The 19,389-nt window shown below is 48.3% G+C and overlaps 1 protein-coding gene across 8 annotated transcripts in view; it reads left to right on the top strand.

The window, feature by feature from the left end:
- Nucleotides 1-19,389, top strand: part of DNMT3B (DNA methyltransferase 3 beta) — a 36,553-nt gene that overhangs the window by 6,347 nt on the left and 10,817 nt on the right. For 2 of the 8 annotated variants that reach the window (XM_061210246.1, XM_061210242.1), the window contains exons 2-11: nt 6,651-6,831; nt 7,741-7,802; nt 9,281-9,388; nt 10,303-10,428; nt 11,075-11,284; nt 12,649-12,807; nt 14,906-15,013; nt 15,920-16,064; nt 17,888-18,013; nt 18,153-18,197. In XM_061210246.1, coding sequence (XP_061066229.1) covers nt 6,657-6,831; nt 7,741-7,802; nt 9,281-9,388; nt 10,303-10,428; nt 11,075-11,284; nt 12,649-12,807; nt 14,906-15,013; nt 15,920-16,064; nt 17,888-18,013; nt 18,153-18,197 — 1,264 coding nt within the window. In that variant the 5' untranslated portion in view covers nt 6,651-6,656. The remainder of the gene's footprint in view (nt 1-6,650; nt 6,832-7,740; nt 7,803-9,280; nt 9,389-10,302; nt 10,429-11,074; nt 11,285-12,648; nt 12,808-14,905; nt 15,014-15,919; nt 16,065-17,887; nt 18,014-18,152; nt 18,198-19,389) is intronic. The other 6 variants (XM_061210245.1, XM_061210243.1, XM_061210244.1 and 3 more) reach the window with 4 other exon arrangements.

Below are 19,389 nucleotides of genomic sequence, written 5' to 3'. Positions count from 1 at the left end.
TTTTTTAAAAATAAGTAATGCTCAAGAACTAATTTTCTGATTAATCTGTAAGTCCTCTCATGGAAACAACTAGGAATGATGTCTAACGTGCAGTGCTAAGCTCCCTAGAAAAGAAATCTAAGGGCCAGAAGAGGGAACTAGAAACAAGAAAACCCAAACTAAGGGATGTTCAAGACCTTTAAGGAGAAAATCAATGGAACTTCTCAATAAGGTTGGCAGGCTTGTCCTAGCAGGTATGAGCATTTATGATAAAGCTACCACGATTAAAAGAAGTTGCAAGGGGTAAATACCAAAAAGAGAAGTGAACCCAGAGACATCCCATTTACATACAGGAACTTTATAAAAGAGGTGGAGTTGGGACATACTAGTTATTACATGTGTCTGGCTTTCCTTATAGGGAAAATTGAGATCCCTACCTCAAACCATATACAAATAACTTCAGGTTAACTAAACTTGAACATTTTCAAAGGAAGAAATGTTTCTTGGACAGTGATATTTTAAAGTTGACTTTCTGATTGTGAAAGTAACATGGGGATATGGTTGTCCATTCCCCCACAAGCTACCTTCCTGAGAGACCTAACTTTTTACAGTTAGAGGAAAAATGCTGGAGGAACTTTGCTTAATGCCCATGGTAATGAATTAACAAATGGGATTGTATTGTTGGGCAGACTTTCACTTTACATGGCTTCATCTAGCAACAGTTGCCCCATTCTTTGCTTCTCAGTGGTCTCCCCGGCGTGGCTGCATATAATTTAGTCAGTCTCCTATTGATCATTTGTTTGCAGCTTTTGCTACAACAAAGAAAGACAGTGCCGATCCTGCCCACAGGTTTTGGTGAGAGCTCTGCGGTGAGTCAATTCCTCGTAGTAGAATCCTGTGTAACAGGATGCAGACACTTGGCATGTGAGATCATACTGTCAGATTGCCATTTTCAAGGCTGAATCAATATCCCCATGGCATTGGTATGTAGATGGGCTGAGATTTAAGACATTGGCTGAAGCAACAGATGCAGCCTGCTGTGAGGGGCAGAGCTGAGGGGGTAGCTTTTCTGAATAGTGATCTCCTTTCTTCCCTTACCCCCTGGGAAGAGGACAGAGGGTGCTTTGGCTCTGGTTTTGCCAAGGAGGACAAGGCCACAGGAGTGGGCATGGCAGCTCCCAGAATCCTCTGCGTCTCACCATGCCCCACCTGTCATTCTGGGTGACCTGTGGCTTCCCTGTCCACATCTGCACGTCCTTCCTAGGGCTTCCCAAATAACTTGTAGGGGAAGGGGGCTGGTTGCTTGCATTTTGTTTACATAGGGTAAAAAGTTTGACTCCAAACTCCAGTTTAAGCTGCCATATCATTTCAGATCTTTCTGTATGTTCCTAGGTTTTCCTGTGAATTATCTAAAAGGTAATGATATATGATTTTACCACAATCCATTGACAAACATCCAGGTATTTGTTAGTATTTTGCTCTATTAATGAGCAATGCTGCAAGGAACATCCTCATAGTCAACTTTTTTACTTGTCCAATTTGACCCCTGCTGGGATCAATTCTTATGATTCTGATAAATATGCCAAGGACCAGCTATTACTGTACAATGACAGTGGTGCATGTAGCCATGACCCAGAGGCACTGGGCAGTTCTCCAGACTTCGGAATCATCGTGGATGAAGGGATGCTTCCCTTTGTGAGACAGAACTGGGAAGTCTGCCAAGACAGCACACGAGAAAGTGTCATCTCCAGGTTTTAAGGTTTTGTCATCTACTTTGGGATCTCTAGCACCAACCACCTAGGAATTAGGTGGGGTCACTTCATTTCACAGACTATAAAACTGGGGCTTGAGGAAGACAGTAAGGACTTTTTCTTCCCGCTTTCCTGTGAATCTGATCTCTTATGGAATTTAGTGGAGATCCCAGATCAGGCAAAGGCACTGAACTGGGACCCTGTGCTCTGTGTGTAGCCAGGTGGGCAGCCTATTTCTGGCCTCCTTGACTTGGTACTGTCCCTGCTGCCTGGCTGCCTCCCTCTCCACTCACCTGGGTGAGCTGTCCCGCCTGGGCTTACCTTTTATAACTATGCTTACTGCATCATTTTAAAATGTCTTTAAGATCTGACTTCTGGACTAAGGCCTCAATCTCCCATCACTTAGTCACTCTGGAAGCCTCAGCAAGGAACCTGCTGATCTGTTTCCTCTGAGCTTGTTTACTCATCTGCAAAATGGGGATCATAAGAGTAGCTCTTTTTGTGAGGTACATACTGATTGCTCCATCTCGGCTATTTTTGGGGAACAGCTAAGAAAGGCTTGAGTAGTTCAAGGGCAGGAGTCAGGAGTCAAGATATCCCTCCCACAGGCTGAGAAGGAATTTTTTAAACAGGGGAGGTGGGATTATCTTTCAACCTCTCCCTTTTTACTTCACCAAATCTCTAAGCCCTGGGTGGACTAACCATGGGCAGGGATGCCCAAGTGGCCACCCCCCTTCCACCACTTCGCCATCATGCCCACCATTCCCCCCTTCCTGCACTGTGAGTTTAATTAATGCAATTAACATTTACAAGGTGCCAGGGAAATAGTTCTGCTGCTGGTGCCAGCCTGGAAGAAGTGAGTGACGTCACTTCTCAGCTTTATAGCTGGGTTGGGGGGGAGTCCCTGGGCCTCCTCCCTGAGTCTAATTAGGGGTGCCACCCACTCTTCTGTCTGCCACATTGCATTTGGACACGTCTGACCTGGTTCAGTCGGGACACAAGCACCCTGCACTAATGAGGCAGGGCCTTGCAGGGGGAGCCTTGCTGGTGAGCCCACCCGGCACTGCTGCCCACCCCCAAGTCACGTGCTGGACCCTAGCCTCTGGGAAAGGGTCAGAGTTCACCTGCATCATGAGGACGGACCACTACCTCCTGTGAAGGTGAACGCTCAGCTGGTGTATCATGTCCCTCAGCCATAGGGCTCCCGTAGCCCCTGGGATAGATGGTGCATTGTTCATAACTTGTCTCGGGCACAGCAGTTACAGGCACGTGCCCAGGACTGCCTGGGCATGAGTTTGGTACTGCCACTTTGCTGGGTGACTTAATTCATCTGAGCCTGTTGACAGCAGGTTGATGAGAGGACTTGCCTCAGGATGGGGTAGGGGTTAGAGGTTTGTACTGCCTATAGCTTACAATAGGGGCCTGGGAACTGTTAAAACAGCCAAGTGGCAAGGCTGTCCTGAAGCTGGTATGTGAGCCCTGCTGAAAAATCCCTTAGGAAGGCGCCACCTCTGTCAGGGAGGTAATCTGGCCAGTTTATCCTCCAGCGCTGGAACCATCAGTCTAGATGAAGCATCGGGCTTGTGTTGGCCATGTTATCTGGGAAATGCCAATTTTGACTCATTACAAGCCAAACAGCTTCATGAGGGAGATTTGTATCTACCATTACAAACCAATGCCTGGTGCTAATTTCTTCCTGTTGCCAAGAGCATGTAGTTAAAATTCGTGTGTTCTTATTTAATTTCCCTGGACTCTTTGAGCACCTTTAAACAAATCTCACCGGTCAAGTATGTATTATGTTGCCTAACCTCAGTTTACCCATCTGTTATACAGGGATAATAATATGTACCTCATGTAAGGATTGCATGAATTAATACAGGTAAAGCACAAAAAGGTGCCTGGCATATAGTAGTAAATGCTGAAAAAAATGATCAGGTGAGAGGATTTGTATATCTACATGGAGAGGGCCAGATTATCACTTTTTGAAGCAGAGGCCTAGGAGAGAACCCTTCCTGGCTTTTGAACTGTGGTTTTTGAAATCTGAATATGTGACAGGGAGATGGGGAGGGCTTCCAGGCTGAGGACCAGCAGCAGCACACGCCTGGAGCTGGATCTCTTTGGCCTTGTGTATAACCTGGATGGGAGAGAAACCGAGCTGGGCATCTTTCAGTCATGCTGGTTCTGGACGCTGGTGTGTGTGGTGTAGCTAATGTCATTGCAAATCCAGGGTAATGAAAACTACAGGGAAGGAATTTTTAATGAAATCACATTGAATTATGCCACTAGAAGTAATTATTTTACATGCCCAGCTCACCCCAGGGCACCCAGGTAGCTGGTGACACAGCTGGTTGGTTTCCTTTCCTGAGTCTTCCTCCAGTGGCCATGGGTTAGGTTCTAGGGGCAGGATTTTTCCTGAATGTTGAGATCTGGCTTTGGGAAGGACCTCTGCTCACTTGTCCATCCCTCTTGGCAGGCTGGTGGACAAGTTAGCACTGCTGAGGTCCTGGGGAAGCCTGAGGGTGGTTAGTCATAGTTAATCATTGTCAGCTCCAGGCTGCAGGCCCCAAATGGGTCTGTCTAGGAGCGAGACTCCCATTGATCCAGTTGGGAGCTGTCTGAGGGAATCCTGGGTCCCAGATGAGAGGCAAGTCTTGTCCCTTGATTTCAGCCTCTGACCTGATACCAGCTGCTCACTAGAAGCCCTGTCTGCCCCTCCCCCCTCCACAGAGCTCCCCTTGGACCCTCCTGGTGTCTTGTACCCCATGGCCCAGCCTCCCACCCCCTGCCAGGCCACCCAAGTTATTTAGTTCACTGGTTTGGCCTGAGGCGAAACGCTGGAAATTAATCATTACTTTGAACCACACTCCAGCAGTTTTCCTGGGATACTGGCCACTTGGACTCACAGGAACTGGCCATAGGTCAGACACCCTGTTCTTCCGGGTCGGGGCTTGAGAGTGAAAGGGGCCGAGAAGTAGCTGGGTCAGGCGCTCCTCCTCTTCCCTGGGGCTGGTGAGAGTCCTTAACATGTGTTGAGAGAAAACACCAGGAACTGTCAACCTGCATACATACCCTGGACCACATGGGGTGGTTAAACTATATCAGTGTATACATTTGTGACCCAGGAAGTGTTTCTTTTCTTTTTTTTTTTTTGTTGGCCGCTCCGAGTGGCTTGCGGGATCTTAGTTCCCCCACCAGGGATCGAACCCAGGGTCCCACAGGGAAAGCGCTGAGTCCTAACCACTGGACTGGCAGGGAATTCCCAAGGCAGTGTTTCTTTAACGTGCATATTGATCACCCAGGGATCCTGTGAAAATGTTGATCATGATTTAGTAGGTGCGTGAGATTCTGCAGTTCTAACCAGCTCCAGGGTGATTCCCTGGTTCCGGGGCCATATGAGGACTAGCAGAGGTCTAGTTGTCCCACACCCGCACCTGGGGGATGGACCTGGGGGATGGACCAGTGCAGAGGACGGAATTGAGAACCCACGTGACATTGCAAATCCGCGGTGGGGCACTGCAGGCCTCATCAGTGAGCCCCACAGCGCCCCCTGGTGGGTATGGTGCCAGCGTCACCACTGCAGCTTGCAGCCTAGACGATACTTCTGGAAGGTACCCTGGAGGCTAGCTTGGTCATCAGGCACCATGTGGTGAGTCTCCAAGATGGGGAATAGGGGCTGGCAGTGATCAGCCCCCATAGGCAGCCGTTTGCTGGGGAAACTTTTCCCAAGCAGGGTTCCAGGACAGGACAGTGTGGCACCAAATACTGGAGCTGCTTGGGGGAAACAAAGGAATGGGAGCCTGGGGGCCTCACCCTTCCGATTACATGCGGTTTCTTAAAAAAATTTTATTTTATATTGGAGTATAGTTGATTAACAATGTTTCAGGTCTATTACATATGATTTTTTGACTTTGGAGACTAATCAGGTCTGTGTATCAGTTTTCCTTTTCTATAAAATGGGCCCACAGTCACATTAGGAGGAATAAATGAGAGCAAGGTGCAGGTTCTTGAGGCCAACATGTCACGGGCAGTGGGCCAGGTCGAAGGTCGCACAGCCCTCCAACGCATCACTGAAGACCTGGCCCATCCCTGAAGACCTGGCCCGAGCTGGTCTTAGCTGAATAGCCTAGTGATGGTGCAGTTACCAGGGTGGGCAGCAGTGGGGAGGCAAAGGCCCAGAGGTGGGGTATGGCTGGAGCAGATGGGGAGCATGCCCCTTGTTAAATGCCCCAGTCCTTCCCGCTGTGTCTCCTCCATCCCTTCCCTTCTTGGGAACTTGGGACTCTGAGCCCCAGCTGGTAAGGGAGGAGGAGAGTGAGCGACAGGCCAGCAGACCAATGGGCCCCTGAGGTTGGGGTGGGGCGGGGCTTGTGCTGCCATGGAGAGGAGAGAAGCTGTTCTGTGGGGGAGGAGGGGGCGGGTGGGAAGAGGACCTGGAGATTGAGGGGAAGGGAGAGAGCAAACAAAGGGGTCAGGAGGGAAAATAATGCACTGGCTTCCTGAGGCCCTGCAGAGGCTGGGCAGGGAGAGAGGGCCAGGGGCAGAGGGGACCAAGGCTGGCGGCAGGCAGGCCGGGGCAGGCGGGCCCTAGATGGCATTGTTTGAAGTGGCCGGCTAATTGCACAGAGCAGCCTGAGCCTCATACCACGGCCCAGCCCCCTCCTCTGTCCTGGGTGCTGGCTTCTGAGCCTTCAGGTCGAGTGGCCACATGGAACCAAGTCCCGATCCTCCGAGTTTGGTGAGGGGGGCAGGCTATGGGGGGCAGCCTGGGCGGGGTCCTTGGGCGGGAGTATCACCCTGAGGACAAGTCATGGGGCCTCTCTTGGCCTGAGGACCTGGAGCCATTGGCGGGAGGTTTGGGGGCGTGCTGCCCCCTTGTGCCCTTGCTTCCCTGCTACCCTCCTCATTCTGGCCCTCCCGCAGGAAACAATGAAGGGAGACACCAGACAACTCAACGGAGAGGAGGACACCAGCAGGAGGGAAGACTCCATCCTCACCAACGGGGGCTGCAGTGACCAGTCTTCCGACTCCAAGGACGCGCCCTCGCCCCCAATCCTGGAGGCTATCAGCACCCCGGAGATCAGAGGTGGCAGAGGTGGAAGAGGTGGCCTGGCCTGTGGGGAGGACGGGTGGGCAGGCACTGGGGACCACAGCTGGCACACGAGCCTCCGAGCAGGCTCAAGGCAGGTTGTGGGGCGAGAGCCTCATACCACGGCTCTGGGGAAGCTCCAGGGAAGGGAAGAGGATGGAGGCAGAGCCCCTGGCCTCCCTATTTTCCTGTCACCTCAGCTGGGACTCTGAGCAGGTGACCCCAAGGCGATGACCCTTGTTCTTTTCCAGACATGGGGGTGGTCGCGGCATAGATAGACTGAGGTCTTTGGCCCTTTTACAGGGGCACCCCTCTCCCCTAGCAGCTGGGCCTGTGAATTTTATGGGAAGAAATACACTCAGGCAGGGAGCGTCTAAGGCTTGCTGCCAATCCCACCCTCTCCTCCCTTCCCCTCTGCTGCTCCCAGATCAGATCCCTTGGGATCCTCCCCACTGAGATTTTCTGGCCCAGCTGGTTTGGAGACCCCTGTATTGTCCCATCCTGCTGTTGAGAACTCCTCAAATTGTGCTGTCCAATAGCACTTTCCAGAGGGTGAAAGTGTTCTGTTTCTGCATTGTTCACTACAACAGCCAGGAGCCACATGTGAGCACTTAAAGTGGCTGCGATGGCAGGCACTGGAATGCTCATTTAAGTGGAGTTCGTGACCACTGACTGGGGCAGCACAGTTCTGGAAGGAACGTGTCAGGAGTACCTTCAGTAGTGTTTCGGGTTCTATTTCATGCAGGCCTTGGGTCCTGTTGCTTTACTAATACATTGAGGGGACTATGGGTCCCGAGGGGTTAGGAGTTAACCCCTGAAGATGCCACTGGGTTTAGGGAGACCCCAGGCCACAGCCCAGAGAAGAGACCAGGACAACCTGGCAGCTGCCCCTTCCTCAACAGACTTTGGTTCTTTCCTCCACAGGCCGCAGATCAAGCTCACGACTATCCAAGAGGGAGGTCTCCAGCCTGCTAAGTTATACTCAGGTACCCGCTCCACTCTCACTTTTTGTGATTCAGGGGAATTCTCTTTGGTTTGCATCAAATAGGGAACCTGAGGCCCACTTAAATTGGTCCCCAGTAAATACTTGTTGAATGAGAAATTTGAACATTGCTAGGCACACAGAAGACTTCCAGCAACCTCACTTAGGATGCCATTTGCTGCTGTTATTTGCCAAGTTTTTGAAATTATTTTTTTCTCAATCTGGATGATCAATTACATTGATAAATTTCTACTGTAGCAAGCTGTCCTTTTATTCCTGGAATGAGTCCAACTTGCTCGTGGTATGTTTTAAATTGGATGTACTTTAGCATCTATTCATGAGTAAAATGAATGTATGATTTATTTCTTGTAATATATCTGTGTCTGGTTTGATAACAAGGTTGTGTGGCCATGTGGCCTCAAGGATTTTTTTTTCACATTGGAAAGAATTTGCCTGGCTTGTTTTAGTGTATTTTCAACAACCACTGAAATATCTTTTACAACTTGTTGCAATATCAGTGTTTCTGCTTGATTAGTTTTTTCCAAGTTATAGTTTTTCCATGTTTTTTTCACTCCTGACATCATTTACGCCTTCTGTTTTCCTATTAATCATATTAGTTTTGTCAATTCGGTTACTTTTTCAAGCAACCAGTGTCAGGCATTGGGACAAAGTCATGGACAAAAGTTGTGGACCAATGAAAACCTACCCTCATACAGCTTCTCTTATCCTCATGGAGGACAACAAGTGGGCACCCAGATGATGAGGAGTGAGAGCTGTGTGGGGAATTGGGAAGGGACAGTGCTGGATCAGAGGCTCAGAACAGCTGTTTTAGTCTCTGAGGACTTCCTCTGTGCCCTGCCGTGGGCAAGCGTGCATTATTTGATTCTCACTATAAGCCTGTTCTTCCCTTATAAGGGAAGAACCGTTGTACCAATTTTAAAGAGAGGAACGGACTCACTCGAGGCCTTAGTTGGCAAGTGAAAGTCAAGTTCTTAACACTCCGGCCAGACCTCGAGCCACTCACCACTGCTCTGGTTCTCATGCTCAGTTTTTGTTGGGTTTGGTGTGCAGTATGGGACATGCACTTGACACAGGATTGGCGCCATTTCTTCTTGGTCACTGTATCAAGAAGCATCTTCCTTGAGCCTATGATTTCTCCCAGACACTGTTAATCGTGGAGATTGACCAGGTCTCCCTGCTGCGCACAGCAAGCTAGACTAACCATGGTGTGGGCACGGAAGGCTTCACGATGCACTTTGCATTGACACCATTTCTTTGGTTTTCTAATTCCACCAAGGTTTCTCTTGAATTCATGATCATGTGGTAAGCCATTGCAAAACATTTTTTGAACAAAATGAGGTTGAAAATCTTTTAAAGTCACTCAGACCAATATTATGATTGTTTTCTATATGAGTGGCTCTTCATTTTAAAACTATTTTGGTTATATGACATCCTAAAATTCATAATGTTTCATTTGTAAAGGATCTGACGGGCGATGGAGATGGCGAAGGGGAAGATGGAGATGGCTCCGACACTCCAGTGATGCCAAAACTCTTCCGTGAAACCAGGACTCGGCCAGAAAGCCCAGCTGTAAGTGCCAGCCCTAAGCCAAGGCACTTCCACCACACATCAGCCTGCATTAAAAACCTTGTCCAGGATCTCCCTGGGGGAACTTTGAACAAATGTTTTGAAATTGGAAAATGATAGCAAAGCTTATGAATTATCATTGTGAAGGTTTTCACGTGGCAGTTCTCTTACTTTTTTGGGAAGCACTCTAAGAAGTGCCCAAGGGTGATAGCTTGCAGGTGGATGATTCAACTGCCAGTTACCTTTGGGAGTCGCTTCTGCAGGTGGATTCTGTGACTTAAAATCTGGAAATGGGAAGGCACTTACTGCTCATGGTCACCCAGCCTGTTAGAAAGCAGGCTGACACTTGGTGACCATGGCAGGTGCAGTTGATAATCTCACCCATGTGATGTGTATCATCCCATTTTTTTACAGGTGACAGAAGACGCCGGTAGTTTACTCAAGGTTAAACATTAACTCTTGTGTGCAGGATTTGAACACAGGTCTGCAACACCCAAGTTCATGCCATTTTTGAGAAGGAAGCATAAGGGCTTCTCATCCGTCTTGATGATCCAGTACCTTTGGGAGGAATGCAACAATAGTAATAATGCTTTTGGAAAAGAAAAGTGTTTGATTTGAGAGTAAACTTGGACTTTATTTTTCAATTCCATTTGCAGGTGCCAGTTTCAGCTGTGCCAGGCAGAGTGGGACCTGCTGTAGATTGTCAGGCAGCCCTGCTGGCCACCCTGATCCCTTATCCCACAAAGTGGGGAGTTTCTGGGTGGGAAGTGACCAGTCCAGAATCCCTTCCTGCTAGAGCACCTTGTTCACTTCTGTTGGCCTGAGGCTGCCTCTCAAGCCCAGTCCTCTGGGCCCCCTGTCTAAGACCCCAGCCTCCATTCACCAAAGGCCTCGTGCTTATCCTCTCTTGCTTCCAGGTCCGAACCCGAAATAACAACAGTACCTCCAGCCGGGAGAGGCACAGGCCCTCCCCACGTTCCACCCGAGGCCGGCAGGGCCGCAACCACGTGGACGAGTCCCCCGTGGAATTCTCAGCTACCAGGGTTGGTTCCCCGGACGCTCAGACCCCTGCCCCCAGTCTCTAACTGGAAGATCTGCCCCTCTCACCACACCACGGAAAGTGGCCGCTGTATAACCTGCTTCCTTTCTTCACACTTATCATCCTTTCAGGGTCTTACTTTTCCTTTCTCTCCTGGGTGCTGGGTAAGCTCTTCCTAAGCCTGATGACTTCTCTCCTGGCCTGATCCCTGGATGGAACCGTGGTGGGAATGCAAGAATTGCCTGTTGACTGGGTTCTTACTCCTCCTCGGAAAAAGCTCAAACCGCTGATTCCAGAACTGTCTTGTCTCCTTAGTATCTTCAGTGACTCTCTTGAGGCAACCCCACGGGTTACAGCAACTCTCGACTCCTGTTGCAAGGCTGGGCACCAGGGAGCCCTCTCTGAGCATCACTCGTTATCCTGACTTGGTTCTTGATTCTGTCCTTGTCCTTAAGGAAGTTGCTTTCTCTCGCCAGTTAAGGGACACTTACTTGTTCCTGGAAAACCATCCTTGGTGGTCTCTGTTTCATTAACTTACGTCTTCACTCTGCTTCACTTCTGCTTGCTTGGGAAGCCATTGGGGGTACCACTGGTCTCTGGTCACCCACCTGGTCTGCTGTGGCCCAAGCTATGTGTCCTTTTGTCCACAGTCCCTGAGGCGGCGGACAGGATCATCTGCAGGCACACCATGGCTGTCCCCTGCCAGCCCCTACCTCACTATTGACCTCACAGATGATGATGTGGTGCCCCAGAGCAGCAGTACGCCTTATGCCCGCCAGGCCCAGGACAGCCAGCAGGAGAGCATGGAGTCCCCGCAGGTGGATGCAGAGGGCAGAGATGCAGATAGCACTGAGTATCAGGTACCACTGGGGAAGGGCTGAATATAGGGAAAAGGGAACACTTACCCAGAGGTAACTTACTACGGTTTTTGTCACTTTTATCATAATATTTGAATTCATTTGCCAAGTACATTTTTCATATGCAACATGGTCCTTGCTATATCCTTATCTCCTAGACATAACTCAAGCACCAGATTAGTTTACCATCGGATTACTGATTTTCTGAACATGATATCTTTGTACCTAGAAATATATATACCTTGTATACATAATTCATAATTCTGTTCATCATGTTTACATATACAATTGTTGATCTGCTTCTTTCCCTTATTAGGAACTGGAGTTGCCTCACTTTTCATGTCTATAATCCATTGTATTGTGTAATCCGTCTAGGGTTGTTCATAATTAACCAGTTGAGCTTGTTGGTTTCACTCAGGCTTTGCTACATATGCATGTGTATATGTATGTACACATATCATGTAGAAATCCTTTTTTCCATGTACATGACTTCAGAGTAGATCTTTTTTTTAAAATTAATTTTTTTATTTTTGGCTGCATTGAGTCTTCACTGATGCATGGGGGCTTTCTTTATTTGCGGCGAGCGGGGGCCACGCTTTGCTGCGGTGCACGGATTTGTCACTGTTGTGGCCCCTCCCGTTGCGGACCTTGGGCTCGAGGCACACGGGCTTCAGTAATTGTGACATACAGGGTCAGTAGTTGTGGCTCGCGGGCTCTAGAGTGCAGGCTCAGCAGCTGTGGCACATGGTCCCAGTTGCTCCGCAGCATGTGGGATCATCCTGGACCAGGGCTCGAACCCGTGTCCCCTGCATTGGCAGGCGGACTCCCAACCACTGCGCCACCAGGGAAGTCCCAGAGTAGATCTTATAGATACATTTTAATAAACTGCATGATTCCATGGGCATCTCACCTTTTATGGCAAGTTTTTATGTGCAAGTGGCCAAATTTTTTTTTTTTTTTTTGCATTTTAATGGCTTTGTAATATCCCATTTGATGGCCTGTGGTGGGAATATCCAGGTTTTTTACTCTGATCTTACTTCCTGTGAGTTTTCAGTTAATATCTTTCCAGATACTAGGTTACATGTTACAGGTTACATATTATAGATCCAATATAAAAAACCCCATGTTCCTGTCAAACAACCAAACCTGCCCATGCTCTGCCCCTCATTTTCAAGCCATTCTCGCTGAATTTTCAACCAGGAAGTGTTGGAGGTAGGGAATTTCCTGAGGAACTCTGCCTGCACTTGCAGGAAGCCCTGTGTTGGACTCCGAGGCAGTTGCCATCGGGGTCAGTGGGACAGGCAGGGTTTTTCCTTGGCCCAACTGGTCTGTCTCATTGCAATTCCTTCATGTGGTTTTTCTTGCAGGACGGGAAAGAGTTTGGAATAGGGGATCTCGTATGGGGAAAGATCAAGGGTTTCTCCTGGTGGCCTGCCATGGTGGTGTCCTGGAAGGCCACCTCCAAGCGTCAGGCAATGTCTGGCATGCGGTGGGTTCAGTGGTTTGGCGATGGCAAGTTCTCCGAGGTGAGTCCAGGGCAGGGCGAGCTTTCATGGGCTTGCAGACCCACAGTGTTTTCCGTCCCTTCCTTTTACAGTTGCCTTTTAAGATAACGGCCTGCTTTCTGCAGATGGATGAGACTCTGTGACTCTGTGTGTCCAAAAGGAGGACAAAAACTTCCCTTGCTCATTGGCTCACACAGGCCCAGAGCTCTGGATCCATGGCCACCTGGGCTCTGTTGGTCTATTTCTCTGTGGCAAAGTCACCAGTATGGATTCTGAGGGGCAGGAGTGGCCACCCGGGAAGATACCCTCAAAGTATTCCAGTGGAGAAGCCTGGAAGAGACAGGAAGGGGTGTCTGACTCAGTCATTTAGTCCTAGGGGCAGAGACATCCCTGGCTGGGCTTAGAGATGGATCCAGGGTCACCTGTTGACAGTTATGGAAAAGTTCTTTGAGTGGTGATTTCAGTGTTTCTTGATTATTGATATTAGCCATTTAAAGCTCACCTTTTGTATATACATATATATATATATTTTAAAATACTTTATTAAGATAAAAATTTGCTTACAGTGCAGTGCATAGATCTTAAATGATCTATGATTCAATGAATTTTCAAAAATGTATGCACATATGTAAACAATATCTCAACCCAAATATAGAACATTTCGACCTCTGCAGTACGTTCCCTGTACACACCACCCCCATAGGTGACCGCTGTTCTGATTTCTATCACTATAGACTAGTTTGGATTATACACAAACTTATGTAGGTAATATAATATGTACTGTTTTGTGTCTGGCTTCTTTTCATGTACATAGATTTTTGAAAGTTGTCCTGTTGTAATACTCATCTTTCTTGATGAGAGTCTATGTTGGGGATGAATCAGGCTATTTTGATTCTTACACCTTTTGAAGACACCTTCGTAGACCTCCAGGTTTTGATTAGAATGTGGCAAACAATACTTTTCCTGTGATGTTGTGCTTAGTGCATCCCTCAATGTGTCCAGAGGTTAGGTGAGGAACAGCAGAACAAGTGGGCTGGGGTGGAGGCAGGTGTGGGAATGAAGGACCAGCTAGTACATCTGTGGGACTTGGCCTCAAGTTGAGATTTTGGTTTTCCCATAAATTGGGCCATTTGCCATTAACACATTGAAGTTCTCAAAGGGCAAGAATAATATGACCTGGAGTCTCCCTGGTGGGGAGAGTCTGCATACAGAGGTCCTCCTTGGCCAGCAGAGGGAGCTGAAGGACGAATGTCCTGGGCCTGTTCTCTCCCTGAAGCATCTAATTGCAGGGCGATGACTTGTGTGCAATGAAATGAAAAAAAACATGGAGTGTTTGTAATTGCTTTGGCCCAGTGAGACATAAAATGTGCTTAGCAAGACTTAGCAAGACTGCGTCTGATGCTAATATTTAAGATGCTTTTATGTTAGCATTATGGGATGGGATTGCAATACGGGGCCTGGTGCTTAGGCCGCTTGCTGTATTGAAGCAGTTTGGCATTGGGGTAGCACTTGCATTTCCATGCACAACTGTGTTGAATCCCAGTTCCTTCTCACCAGTAGTGGCAACACCCCTATGGGTGGTTGGGCTTAGAGATTGAGAGGGGAGCATGAGTGCCAGCACTGGGGAGAATGAAATATCACATGTCTTGTCAGCTCTGAAACCTGAACGCCCAGTTTCATCTCATAATTGGCAACCCAAGTGGTTCATGCATGGCCTGGGGACTTGGGGATGAGACTTATAGAATATGGATCTTTAGCGCCAGTGGAATTCTTGTATTAACAATTCATGATTACTAAAAAGAGCTTACTCTGTGCCAGGCACTGTTCTCTAAACACATCCATTAGCTCAATAAAAGGCTAAAGTAAGTAGACAGTAAATAGTAATCACAGCTATTTGTCATGCTCACGAAGGAGGAAAGAACATGTGCAAAACCCCTAAACTTGGAGCATCCATGGTGAATTTCAAGACTGAGCTGCAAGGGGGTCACACCAGGGATCATGAAAGTCATTTGCTCTGAAAATATCTGTGAACCTGATCCCCAGGAATAAGCTCATGAGAAACCCAGGGCACCCAAGACACAGGCTGTAGGTGAATGTTGATGATGGCTTTCTCTTCTAGATACCAGCAGATAAGTTGGTGGCCTTGGGGTTGTTCAGCCACCACTTTAACCTGGCGACCTTCAATAAGCTGGTCTCTTACAGGAAGGCCATGTACCACGCTCTGGAGGTAACATGGTGGTGGGTGGCTAGGGCCTGGCCCCAAGAATGGGGTTAAAGCAAGAAACATACAGAAAGCCAACTCAGGCCTCAGTGTGGCCGAGGATGGGTTGGAGGGGACCGGGGCAAGCAGGGAGGAGGGAGGTTAAAAGACAGTGGCCTGACAGGCCGTGCTGGGAAGGGAAGGAAGGGATTTGAGACTGCCCATGATTTCCCAGTGCTACCCCAGCTCCCCGCTGGTCTCCGTCTGAATTGCCCCCTGAACGAGGAAGGAGGAGCCCTGGGAAGTAGGAGGCGATATTCGAATCAGTGAGCAAGCTTTTCCAGAGCTTGTGGTTCAGGGCCAAGACTGGGCAGCTGCTGAGGGTCAGCTGCTTCCTCCCCTTGTCTGTGGGATCCGTCAGGCTCTGTCCTTCCTCTACCTTGACTTGCAACTGAAAAGATCAGTGTCCTCTGTCCAGCATTTATGAGACAAGCTCTGTGCTTAATTAGACATGTAAGTCCTGGTGCTTCTGAAATAGGACTTAACACCTCCACACCTTCATTAGGGAAATAAAACAAGAAACCTGGAGCTTTCTCAGAGGCCATGAGACAGTGCTGGCTGATGCTTCTCCTATAGCTAAAAAGTGACACAGCTAATTCTGATCCTCTGCCCTCGAGAGGGAGCTGACCACTCCAGTTCCCTACAGGGAAGAGATCATATCTGGTGCCTGTGTGGGGAGACTTAAGGCTCCCCCCATGGCCTGTCCCTGCACAGGCCATTCCTCGCTGTCACATACCACAGCTCAGGACAGCTGTCTGGCTTTAAAAGGCCCAGTGTAAAGGGGAATGCAGGCCCCAGCAAGGGGCATCCCTGGGTGGGGCCAGGCAAGCACCCGCCCCTCCTCTTCATCAGATTCTCTCTCTATCTCGGCAGAAAGCCAGGATACGGGCTGGCAAAACCTTCCCCAGCAGCCCTGGAGACTCACTGGAGGATCAGCTGAAGCCCATGTTGGAGTGGGCCCATGGGGGCTTTAAACCCACCGGGATCGAGGGCCTCAAACCCAACAACAGGCAACCAGGTGGGAATGGCTCCCTGTGGCAGCACCCCTGCTGCCGCTGGTGGGAGCATCCTGGGGAGATGCAGTCACCCCCTGCTGCCTCTCATCCCACCCCGGCTTTACAGTAGCCAGTCAGCCCTGGCTGGCTCCTTAGTTTAGTTAGTTTTTTCCAACAGCCTAGCCTTTTCTAGTTTCACTGGACACTTTCCTGCCAAAAGGTCAAGTACATATAACCGGGATTGAATCTGTTCTTTGTTTTTTATTTATTTTTTAATTTTTTTACATCTTTATTGGAGTATAATTGCTTTACAATGTTGTGTTAGTTTCTGCTCTATAACAAAGTGAATCAGCTATATGTATACATATATCTCCATATCGCTTCCCTCTTGCGCCTCCCTGAATCTGTTCTTAAAGCTTGAGTAAACAGAGTCAAGATGGAATCTTCACTAGCACCTTTTTTTAAAAGGAAAAAATAATTAAGCTCTGCATATTGGAGAAAACTTGGAATGTGTTTTAAAAAAAACCCCACAAACACCCAAAATCTATAAGTCATCTCCATTCAGAAAGGGGCATCATCTATCCTCATGTTGACCAATATTGCATTTCCCCCATTATTAGGGATCTGTGGTTTCTTGTTGTCACTCTCCAGAAATCCAGGATTTGTCTTATAATCCTTATATTTAACGCAGTGTTTTCTGTTTTGTTTTGTCCCTCCCCGCCAAAAGTGGTTAATAAGTCGAAGGTTCGTCGTGCAGGCAGTAGGAACTTAGAAGCAAGGAAGCACGGTATTCCCTCCCCATCTTTTGACTATGCACTATTTTCTCTGCACTTTTTTTCAATTTCTTTGCATACACAGTGGTCACTGGAAAAGAATCAAATCTGTTAAAAGTCAACCTGAACTCTTACCCCTGCCCCTTCACTCCAACCTTCACAGCTGCCCTCCAGGGCAATATTTTTGGGTGTGCACGTCCTTCCAGCTCTTTCTGTACACTGGTTGGATTCCTGCTTTCCCTTTATTTCTCAATATTTATCGTATAAGCACTGTTAAATGTCATTTTCTCACTAAAGAGTCCTTATGATTTTTAATGGCTGTGTAATTTTCTCTCCTAGGGTCAGAGTCAAACTTAACCATGTCCCTTATAGATTATACTATATAGATTGAATAAAAATACAATGGAATTTATAGACATATAAACAGTAGCCACCTAATATAATTAAATGTTTTCTAGTAGACACATTAAGAAGCTTAAAAAAAGAGTAAAATTAATATTGATCATACACTTAATCTATTTCCAACATTTTACCATTTCCAACAGTCAGTATAAAAAAATTAAGATATTTTACATGACCTTTTAGTCCTATTTTCAATATCTCGTTTTTGATGTGTCTTAGAACATCTCAATTTGGATGCTAAATTCTCATTAGAAATTGGATCAATTGCAGTTTTTAAATTCATGTAGAAGTTAAATGTAAAATGCAGTTCCTCAGTCATACAAGTGGCATTGCCCGTTCTCAGTAGCTACATGTGGCTATCAGCTCATTGGGGATCATAGACAGTGTCAGGGTTTCATCTGTAGACTGAGCTGTGCCTGATTCTCTTTGTGCTGGGTCTAGAGCATGTATTTTGCAACTACAGCTGTTGAAGACCCTGTACGTGGGTTAGCTGCGTGAGGAGTTTTAAATTACGTCCTCATGCAAATTTTCCATAGAGGGGCCTGAGACACCCAGGGTAGACTCATGTCATGGCCAGATGCAGCTGGCACCCAGGCACAGCAAGTAGGGTCCCGTCCTCCCAGCACCCTCCTCCCACCCAGCCATGGCTGCTTTCTCCTCACCTTTCACAGAGAACAAGACGCGAAGACGCACAGCTGAGGACTCCACCACCTCTGACTACTGCCCCCCAGCCAAGCGCCTCAAGACAAATTGTTATAACAATGGCAAAGACCGAGGAGAGGAGGACCAGAGTCGAGGTGATTGTGGGGCAAGGAGGCTGGGGGACGGTCCATCCTCAAGTGGAAGTGGGCAGGTAGTGAGGACCACTCAGCAAGGGCGTAGATGATGAGTAAGAGGCTCCCCGACCTCATCTCACACCTTCTCTTTTCTCAACAGAGCAAATGGCTTCGGATGTTTCCAACAACAAGAGCAATCTCGAAGGTAAGGCCCTATCCCTGGCTGGCTTCCCTGCCTGAGTAGTGCTCCCAGCCTGTGCTCCAGGCCTGCTGGTCTGCCCTGCAGAGGTCCACCCCCAACTCTGCGTTGACCTCAGGTCGAGGCGTGGACATCTTACTTAGATGCTACTTAGAATGAGTTGCCTGATTTTCACTGAGGCTGATTCCTAAGATCAGTGAGCAGGAAGTGTGCCTGGGGACAGAATGGAAATAAGGATGCTTGGGCCAGGAGAGCCCAAAACCTGAAACCATGATCTGTGGCCTCGTGAGCCCCCTGAACAAGCACTGCAACTGGCTTTGAGGTGAAAGGCAGACACACTTCACCACTGTCACTCTCAAAGCCAACTCTGGTTCTTTGCCCTGGCTGGGAATTCTGCTGGAATTGAAACTGCCCAGTACACATCTAATGGAACTCGGAATGTGTGAGGACAGCTGTCTATTGCTTCCTCAGCCCAATGTCCTTTAGTCAACAAATATTAAGTGGTTAGTCAGTGCTGGGTAGGAAAACAACAGAGCTGTTGACCCAGGGAGCCCCAATTGGAGCAGGCCCTTTTGATTCTGGGAACCCGGACCCATGATCCTCCTATCCCCCAAGACTCCTTCATCTGTCTGCTTCCTGGCAGGGGGTGCTTGGTATTTATTTTGCAGGCCCGGTCCACCTGGTCAGTGATGTAGATCAGTAAGACCTGCTGATGTGAAGGGACAGGATAGCCTATAGTAAAAGGACCCGGGCTCTGAAATTACAGCCACGGCTCTGTGTAGGATTGGTCACGGGCAAGTCCTATCATGATGAGACAACAGGCAAACCGGCATCACCACAAATTCTCCAAAAGTCCCAGCCTGTAAAGAGTCTTTAAAGATTTTTCATACCAGACCCTCCAAGCTTGGTTCCTCTGCTGGCACAGCTGCTCCTTGTTCTGTTCTGTGGGTACCACCCTGCCCCCCCATTTCTGGGTCAGACCTTTGCCTGTCTTGTGGGACCTTCTGCTTGGAGCTGTCGATTTAGCCTCTCCATCTCTGGAACAGAGATGGCAACTTTGAAGCACAGTCAAAGGAACAAATTGTGAAGAATCTTTGGCATATTGCTAACGTGGAGTAAATAAGAACAACGAGACACAAGGCTTCAGCAGCTGATCTTGGGGCTGTCATTGCCACAAGGTGCATCCCTGTCTTTCTTA

The sequence above is a fragment of the Eubalaena glacialis genome, chromosome 13 (genome assembly GCF_028564815.1).
Source record: "Eubalaena glacialis isolate mEubGla1 chromosome 13, mEubGla1.1.hap2.+ XY, whole genome shotgun sequence".
In the NCBI taxonomy this organism is placed as follows: domain Eukaryota; kingdom Metazoa; phylum Chordata; class Mammalia; order Artiodactyla; family Balaenidae; genus Eubalaena; species Eubalaena glacialis.
Note: the sequence above shows the minus strand (reverse complement) of the source record. Positions and strands in the feature narration are given on the sequence as shown.